This window comes from Amblyomma maculatum, chromosome 1 (genome assembly GCF_055883805.1).
Source record: "Amblyomma maculatum isolate TAMU_Amacu chromosome 1, ASM5588380v1, whole genome shotgun sequence".
Taxonomy (NCBI): domain Eukaryota; kingdom Metazoa; phylum Arthropoda; class Arachnida; order Ixodida; family Ixodidae; genus Amblyomma; species Amblyomma maculatum.
The window spans coordinates 441,698,441-441,707,291 of record NC_139344.1 but is presented as its reverse complement, the minus strand read 5'-3'; the positions used below and the strand labels follow the sequence as shown (position 1 = coordinate 441,707,291).

Genomic DNA, 8,851 nt, shown 5'->3' with positions numbered 1-8,851 from the left:
TTCAATATGAATGCGAGAAGAAGCGTTACGTCGTGTCGAGCGGCGACATCAGGAATTTCGTCCCGCACGACATTGACGACTTTGAACGAGGAAAGGCGTATGATGTGTTCTGGGAGGGTGACAACAATACCCGTGGGGGGGTATTATAAAGCGCGCATCATTCATATGACAGGTGAGTGCTTTGATATTATTCTGCGTTGCCAAGCGTTGCCATGACGTCCTTTTGTATTATTCTATGTTCCAAACCATAGACACACTGGACGAAATGAAGACTTGGCGAGCAAACCGCCGTATGGCGGCTCGGAAGAATTCGGATAAGGAAGGCCCGCCTCGAAAAAAGGTCCTACTTTTCTTTGCCTGCTGACTTTATGCTCTTAGTTTACAGAAGTCGCGACCGTCACCGAACTAATGCATTTTTTTAACTCCTGCAGTGTGGCCATATTTCCAATCAATTTCTTATTCATGTTTATGATGTGCATGTCAGCAATGAAATATGCATGCATGTATTCCATGCTTTACCTGTTGTAACATTTCGTATGTTATTGGCTGCATTGAAGCAACAAGCACGTTGTGCAGCCGAGTTATATCTTACCGGGCAAAGCACGCAATATAACCGTCCCTAGGAAAAAGCGTATGCCGCTGCTGTACAGATGTGAGCAGACTTATAAGCAATCGAGCTGTTGCTGGGCGGGCATGAGATGCTGATATGCAGTATTATCGCTGTGATTCTTGTTTATGTCAGTGTTGAACTAATTCCCAATTTTGCATTCTCGGTTACAGCAGTATGTGGCTAACTAAAATTAGTAAGAACTTTTAAAGTTATTGTAGTGTGTAAGCTGTACGAAGTGAAATGATCCGAGAGCTGGACCACTCTAGCTAGCAGAGCACCGCGATGCCGCGTTTGAAGTGAGGGAAGATAGGCAATAGGAGGAAATTGTTAGGTATGAACTGCTGAAACAGCTGAGCCTTCATTTTTTCACTGGTTGCTTAGGTAAAAAGGACAGTGTGCTAAGTTTTTCTTCTTATCACTGTTCTTCTTTTTTTTTCTAAGAAGGGTTTATGTGTGCCATGATTATGTACAGGTGCCCCAAAAGTACTACGGAGCACGCGAGCTGTGGCCGAACTGGAAAAAACTGCATGCCAACGCACTTTATCAGCAGATGCGCGGCAAAGAGTGAGGGTACGCCGGCACATCCGGCTGACCCATCTCGATAACTTGATGCTCGCGTTATCGCCGCCACGAGCGAAGCTGCGCTGCTACCATCAAAGCTCGCCAGGGGCACTGTCAATACATCATGCAAGGGATTGTTGCTTGTCCGTGCCGTGTGGAAAGTTGGCGTTCGGCAGCTCGCGCTTTTTTGCTTTCTCAGGAATGCCATTATTTTTAGCCTGCGTAACCACCGTGGTTCGCTCTTCGCTTCGCGACAAGTTTGAGACAATGAAACCGAGCAAAATTCACGAAGGACGCAGACAGGGAAAACGAGACACAGGCGTTGATCCAACAACGGGTCGTCGTCTTCTGATCGTGTTCCCTTTCTGCGTCCGTCGTAGAGTTCGCGCTGTTTTTATTCTGATGAACAACCAACTGACTCATGTGTTCTGCGAGTTTTTGCGCGAGCTATAGAATACAATCGCTCATCTATCGCTTTGGCATGTGTGGTCAACGTTTTTTGGCTCAAGGAAGCGCATTAAGAAAAATAGCATGCTCGTGTTGTCTTTAAAAGTAGGAGTATATAAGGATCACTCCACTCGGCACAAATTTGCTTTATTACAGCAGAGAAAAAGAGTTCCCTCTCATTTAATCGTCTGCGATCAGCTATATTCTTCAAATATCCAAGGAGAATAGGGCAACAGGATGGAGACGATTAAAAAAACTTCTAAAGACAATTTTTATGCAAACTCACAGTTTAATAACAGGTTAAGCTCCCGCTTACGTTAATGACATCGGTCATACGCCGAAGAAGGGACTCATATAAAGAGTCGACGTATCCGTTACTCTCGCCTCCCAGAGGACACCTGGACCCATGTGGTGATTGATACGAGACAGATTACTTTTCAAAGCCCCCTAAACGTTCTCAATGGTGTTCATATTGGCATGTTTTAGAATCCACTCGAATAGCTACACACGCTATACTTCAAGCAAGACTTTCACAACTCGCTCAGTGTGGATGGGGCTATAGTCTTGCTGCAGGAGGATTGCTCCATCTTTAAACGGCCTGTCCAGCTATTACGGGACAAGATAGTGGTCGAGGACATCGCAGTAGCTGGCTCCGTTAAACTTTGATGGCAGTCTAATAAGAGGGCAGAGACGACCTCAACTCACATCCCCCCAGACGTTCATGGCACAACGACCACTGCTGATTATTTGCGTCGCGAAGTCGGGCAGGTATCTATGTGCGAAATAATAATACGCTGACCAGCTCCTACGTAATTCGCGATTAAAAAAAAGGCATTCTCCTCAAAACCATAATTATCAGGCCACAGAGAAAGAGAAAAAATGTTTCGGCTTATAGAGCGTAAGCAATTGCTGCAAGAGGACTAGCGAAGAAAAACAGTTTCATTTCTCTACTTTTACTTGTCCATGCCTTACTGTTGTTTAGAACGCTGTGCTGTTCACTTCACACAAATCAATCTTATTCGGACATGCCGGCAATTACAAGGACGCCAAACACGCCGCTGCTGGTCTCATCTTAAGAAGTTGGTTCATCTGTAAATATGATTTGTCGCCAGTCATCCGCAGTCCATTTCTCGTCGGTGCGAGCAAATGCTAGGCGCTGTGCCTTCTGTATTGCCGTCAAATATGTCTTCTGCGCCGTCACATATCTACTTAATCCGGCTGGCTGGAGACGGTTCCGAATGGGCCCAGACTTTTGTCTAGGCCGAGGACATCTGGAATTTTGTTTGCGCTCTGAAAAGGATCCGCACTGCAGCAGCGACGTTCAGTTTGTCAGCCTCAGCCGAAGTGCACCACTCGTGACCTGGACGTAAAGCATCGCCAAGGCGGCCACCTTCATCCCTGTGAGCTTGCATTTGCGGTTCACTGCAGTCATCGACCTTCCAGTCCTGCGGCATATTTCTCGTTACGATACACCCCGAGCGCATAGAATTTCGCGTCTAATATCCAGTGGAACTCTGGGCAACATTTTTAGTGGAATGGGAATTTCCACAATGTTCGTTTATAAATACGTGCCTGCGGGCGTTTTTTTTTTTTTTTGCAAAAGGTGTCTAGCCTTCTCATCAATTATTAAGATGACATCATGAACGGAGCCAGCTACTGCGAGGCGCTTGGCCGCTATCTCGTCCCATATGACTTGGATGACCCTTTTAACGATAATGTATTCTTCTAGCAGTAACACTGTGGTCTCGTCCACATTGTGCGAGTCATAAAAGTCTTGCTGGAAGAACGGGCTTTGCTGTTTGTGGAGTGAACGCCAACGGACGCTGATACGAACATAAGTGAGGTCGTTTGGTGAACGTTGGAAAGCAATCAACCTCGTATCAGCCGTAGAACTCGTCCATATGACATTTGGGTGGGAGGCTATCAAGAAGATGTGGGGCAACCTCCGAAAGCTATGTCGACTTCTCGTGCGAATCTCTTCCGGCTCTTCGTTTACGTCGTAAACCCACCGGGCGCTTTACCGGTTGTGAAACTTGAGTTTGCATAACATGGCACATTTTGATGTTATATTTTACAACTCTTTCCTTTCTGCCACTCATTTCTACCTTTATATGGTTAACTTATTGTTCTCCAGTGTAACAAAATGAATTTGCGTTGAATAAATCGGTCTTGAAATATTAGCCCACTTCCTATGCCATTGAGGACCTATTTGTATTAAAGACAGCAAATACATGCTATTGTGTTTTGTATTTTATGCGTTGACTAAAAGCGAAACAAAATTTCACCGCACTTCCCAAAGCGTTGCACGAACGTTTATGCTCGTCAGCGCCCAAACTCGCAGCCAAGTAAGGCTGTTACGTAGATAAAGATAATGCAGTTCTCGACAAAGCATAAAGCACACAGTGCAAACATTTCTGCACGGCATGGACGAACAACCAACCGTGCGGTATTGAAAGCGCCTCTGGTGGGCAGGGTTGCTAGCAGCGCAGCTTCGCACTTTGAGGCGATAACGCGAGCATCAAGTTATCGAGATGGGTCAGCCGGATGTGCCGACGCCCCTTCGCTCTTTGCCGCGCATCTGCTGATAGAGTGCGTTGGCATGCAGTTTTTTCCAGTTCGGCCACAGCTCGCGTGCTCCGTATTACTTTTGGGGCACCTGTACTACCCGAATAGAGGCCTTGAAAGCAAAACAGAGCTTGCGAGTGCGCACAAACTACTTTCCAAAGAATTTTAGCTGTATGGACCATTTTTCTGCTCTTTTTTGTTTTTTAAGAAGGGTTTTTTATGTGTGCCATGATTATGTACTACCTGAATAGAGGCCTTGAAAGCAAAACAGAGCTTGCGAGTGCGCACGAACTGCTTTCCAAAAAATTTTAGTGTATGGACCATTTTTCTGCTGTAGTTTTTTTTTTTTGTCGGAAGAAGACTGAGCACATTGCACACACATTTTGGTGTCTCTTTCTAGTCATGGCGTAGTATTGCAGTAGTGCAAAGAGTGCACAAATATAGCTGCACACAGTCAGTGCCCTGGCCTTTCGAATGAAGAGAAAATGAAGCATGCTCTAAATTGAAGCTTGGGGTACGACCCCATTATTGCTACTGAGCATTCAGACGTTGGCATCATACAACTTTTAGTAAGACATATCAGCTCATTTCCCCTGGTAACTATGAAAACAATGCAATTTTCATGTGAGCAGCACCTTACCCGGCCAGTGTGCTCTGCTGTAGCAGATTATGCGGCGTATACACCGCCCCTCGAGTAGGGTGGCTACTCTACTTTGGGCGTCTGTGCCTGCACGAGCTGCCATACCTTGTAGTTGTGAGATGTAGTGCACTCAGAGTTTCCCTCTATGTGCAAATTAGCCTGCACAACCAACCAATTCTTTAACAGCATCACATGAACATTGAGCAAGTGGACATATAGTGCTCTGTGGCGAAGCAGAGCAGTGATGGATGCAGCTAGCTGCGACCACTTTATGTGCATATATGTACAGGGTCGCTCAGCATGAAACAGAACAAAGTTCGAGCATTCAATAAATGATTACTCCATATTATGCATGACAAGCTGACTTTTCCCTGTTTGCTAGCTATTGGGCGTGAGGACATATCGAGCCGCCACCTCTCGGCAACGGCCGCTTGATGCACTGGGTGGATTAACATGCGTTAAACTGCTGCTGCTGGATGATTTCCTAGGCATTTTAGTTGTGTGTTATCAATGCATTTATTTATTCATTATACATTTCTGTCAGGGCTTATTTAAGCTTAACTTGAGGTATTAGACCCACTTATTCGGTAACAAAGCACTTCACCGAGTGAGCGAGCTGTCAAAAAGTTATCCGGCGAGCTTTAACTAAACGATTATGTGCACTGGCTGCATGCAGCCTTGTTGCTGTTATGGAAAGAATAAAGCTGGCACACAACCAGTCATGGATGAGCTGTCGGTGAATCTCGGTAATAAGATTTCTCTGTGAGAGGAGCAGAACTGCCAGGTACCTGACAAATGCAGAGCGCCTTTGGAAAGTGCCAGTTGAAGCGGCACTATTCGACTGTTCCCTTGAATGCAACAAAGAAGACAAGTTAGAGAATGGGGGCAACATGGAGAAATATTTTAAATGCAGCTATGAAGATGCGTTCCACATAGCAAATGTTTGTGCACTTGCTGAAGTAATTGCCCCTTAGACTTTGGGCCACTGTCTGTGTTTTGCGCACAGAGTAGTTCTGTTAACCCTTACACTGTGTCCTGTCATTTATAGCCGGCATTGAGGTGCAAAGCAGTAACAGAATATGGCAATAGTTGGAGTAAACTCCAGCAAACCTAGCAGCAACGCAGAATGTAAGTGTACTATGCTGGCACTCGCTAAAAAGCAAAACTGCAACAGCATTAATTTAGCTTTCAAAACACACTAATTGAACCGAGCACTTGCTTCAGCAGCAACAAGAGGAGTCACATGATCCTACTTGCTCCTCTAGGTCCATACTAATGCCATTTTCTCCAGTGATGAAGCTCGCAATTAATATAGAATTTTTCTTGGCATGTAATATGCTTGTAATTTTTTACTGTAATAGATAAATAACGAATAACTGATTTGTGCAATTTAATCGTTCCCTTTCATATTAAGCTGCTCTGCACATATTCATACCTGTTTTGCTGCCTCATTTTATATGCATATGCATAAATGTTTCTAAATGTTCACGTGGCACTCATAAAAAATTGGCTGGGTGTATATGTATAATATCGAAACCATGTGCCTCCCATGTCTGATTTAATAGATAAAAAATACCCTTGCTTAGCCAATGCAGAGCAGCCTTGAGAACGTTTTGGCTTTGAGCAGCATGTACCCAAATTGTCTGAGCACACTAAACAAATCGTTCTATTATTTCAGCCCAAGCAGAATGAAAGACCAAAAGAATTGGCAAAAAGAGCGGCCGAGGAAGATATGAGGGAAGAGGCCGGCGGGGGCGAAAAAGAAGAAAGAGTCGCCTCGCTAACGAAAGTGGCAGAGCTGTCAAAGAAGGTTCAGTACCTTGAAGCAGAAAACAAGAACCTCAAGGAGCGAAACGAGATGCTTGAGAGGGCACTGTGCTCAAGAATTTTTGACATGGGTACATGAATTATTTGTGTTGCAAATGCTTGCATGCTAATGTCTCCTTTCAAGGTCTGCATTTGCTTTTAATATATTTTTGTGCACCTCCTATTTTGCACATGCAATTGTTAGGGTCACTAAGTGTTCCTTGGAAGCAAAAGTTTCTGTGTAACCACTAAGCAAGCACAGAAACGCCATTTCTTTCCTGTCTAAGCTGTTTTTTATTTCTAAGATCTGCGCAGCATGCTGACTCGGCCACATCAACACCTAGCTATACAACTGCAGCATGTTCTATCATAATAGTTCATTCTATTCATTACTGCAAGCATGCGAAGACGACGAAAGCATTTGAAGAATCTAAAACTTTGCTGCATGGTTTTCATGAGAGCAACAGACAGCATCTTTTGCTCGTTGAGTCTGGTATGTCTACTAAAATGTTACTTTTTTTGATGCAATGCGCACTTGTTGGTGTGATGTCAGTGCATGTGAATGAACCTCACATGTTTGAAATTTTTCTGAGCCCTCCACTACAGTCTTCCTCTCTCCTTTTCCCCGCCGGGGTGGCGCAGTGGTTACGGCGCTCGACTACTGTTCCCAAAGACGCGGGATCGAATCCCGGCCTCGGCGGCCGCTTTTCGATGGAGGCGAAAAGCAAGGTGCCCGTGTGCTGTGCGATGTCAGTGCACGTTAAAGAACCCCAGGTGGTCGAAATTTCCGGAGTCCTCCACTACGGCGTCTCTCATAGCCTGAGTTGCTTTGGGACGTTAAACCCCACAAACCAACCAACCATCCTCTCTCCTTTTTCCTTCCCTTGAAGCACGGTTTAGGTGTCAATCGATGAGGAAAATGGTTACTCGGACACTGCACTTTTCTTTTCCTGAAAACTGATATACTTCTTTTTTCCCCGTTTTCGACTTCTCTATAGATGCCTGCATATCAGGACGTTCCTTGGGAAATGAAGAAAGGGAAAACACTCTGCCACCGTGGGAAGTTGCATCACCTGAGCCAAAAAGTCTTGGTTGCCCCAAAACGGGTGAGCAGATGTTTCTGAGAATTAAATTGCTAGCTCATTCCATGCCAAGAAAAAAATTTGTGCTCAACCCGCTCAAGATTCTAAAACAAAAATATTTGGCTTTTTATTGAATTGTCAAAAGCAATCTGTTTTATTATCACCACTTGGAAAAAAGAATTTGCCATCATGTGGTGATACTGGGAATGTTCCCGACTGGTGGAAAAACTAGGTGTCCGTAAACAATTTGCAAAAGTATACCATTACATTTTTGCACTCGAAATTTGTTATCAACAATGTACATGGGTTGTATACTAAAACATGCATCAAGAAATTGCCATTGTACAGTTTCTATGCTTTTAGTTCGTTTTTCAGCTCAAGATGAATCATTTTTGAGCATTGTTTAAAATTCATGAGCATTATGAAACTTGTATCCACTCATCTTAACATGTACTATATTGAAAAAAATGTTACACTAAATTTTAACGGCTTCATGTGGTGGCTCAGTGGCTAGGGCTCTCAACTAATCCAAGGACGCAGAATAAACTCTGCCATGACTGCTACTTTTCGAACAAGGTGAAAAGCCCATGCTCTGCTTAGAAAAAGTACCATACGGTAAAATTTTCGCGGCATTCCATTACAATGTCTGCCATAGCCAGAGTCACTTCTATCAAACTAAATTTGAACTGAATAACATCACGGAACAAAATGCCAGCAGTCTTCGCAGTTATCTTAAAGCTGTCACTGAGTTGTGAGTTGCCGGTAAAGCTGCGGAAGCGTGATCTAGACTGCCACATTGAAATGCTCTTCTGTCCAGGCTCCACTCCCTCATCTGCCGCATGTCAGAGCACATTACGCAATGTAAGGCACTTTTTTGTGAGCTTCAGGAACTCGGCATCAGTAGTCTGTCAGGCGTAACTACAAAAAGATCCCGGCTGCGGCGGCCATGTTTTGATGGTGACAAAACGCAAGGGACCGCATTCTAGCGCATGGCAGGCGGTTTCCTTGGCTCAGGCCGTTTCCGATGAGCAAAGGCAGATGGAGGTTTTTTTTTCAATCATTTCGATTGCTGAAGTCAGCCCAGCCAATTCTATGCTGCCAAGCCGTTCTCAGCACCACATCTCGACTCGCACATGGCAT

General features: G+C 44.6%; 1 protein-coding gene across 1 annotated transcript; it reads left to right on the top strand.

Moving 5' to 3' along the window:
• Positions 1 to 255: 255 nt before the first annotated feature.
• On the top strand, positions 256 to 6,729 carry LOC146209575 (uncharacterized). The gene is made up of 2 exons (XM_084580530.1): positions 256 to 340; positions 6,502 to 6,729. The coding sequence occupies exons 1-2, from the start codon at positions 266 to 268 to the stop codon at positions 6,727 to 6,729; spliced, it is 303 nt and encodes a 100-aa protein (XP_084436656.1). The 5' UTR covers positions 256 to 265.
• Positions 6,730 to 8,851: the final 2,122 nt, after the last annotated feature.

Bases quoted from the DNA above. Each gene is read 5' to 3' on its own strand.
- LOC146209575 (XM_084580530.1), top strand. From the start codon at position 266: ATGAAGACTTGGCGAGCAAACCGCCGTATGGCGGCTCGGAAGAATTCG. The intron at 341-6,501 runs GTCCTACTTTTC...CTATTATTTCAG, and splicing joins AAGGCCCGCCTCGAAAAAAG to CCCAAGCAGAATGAAAGACC.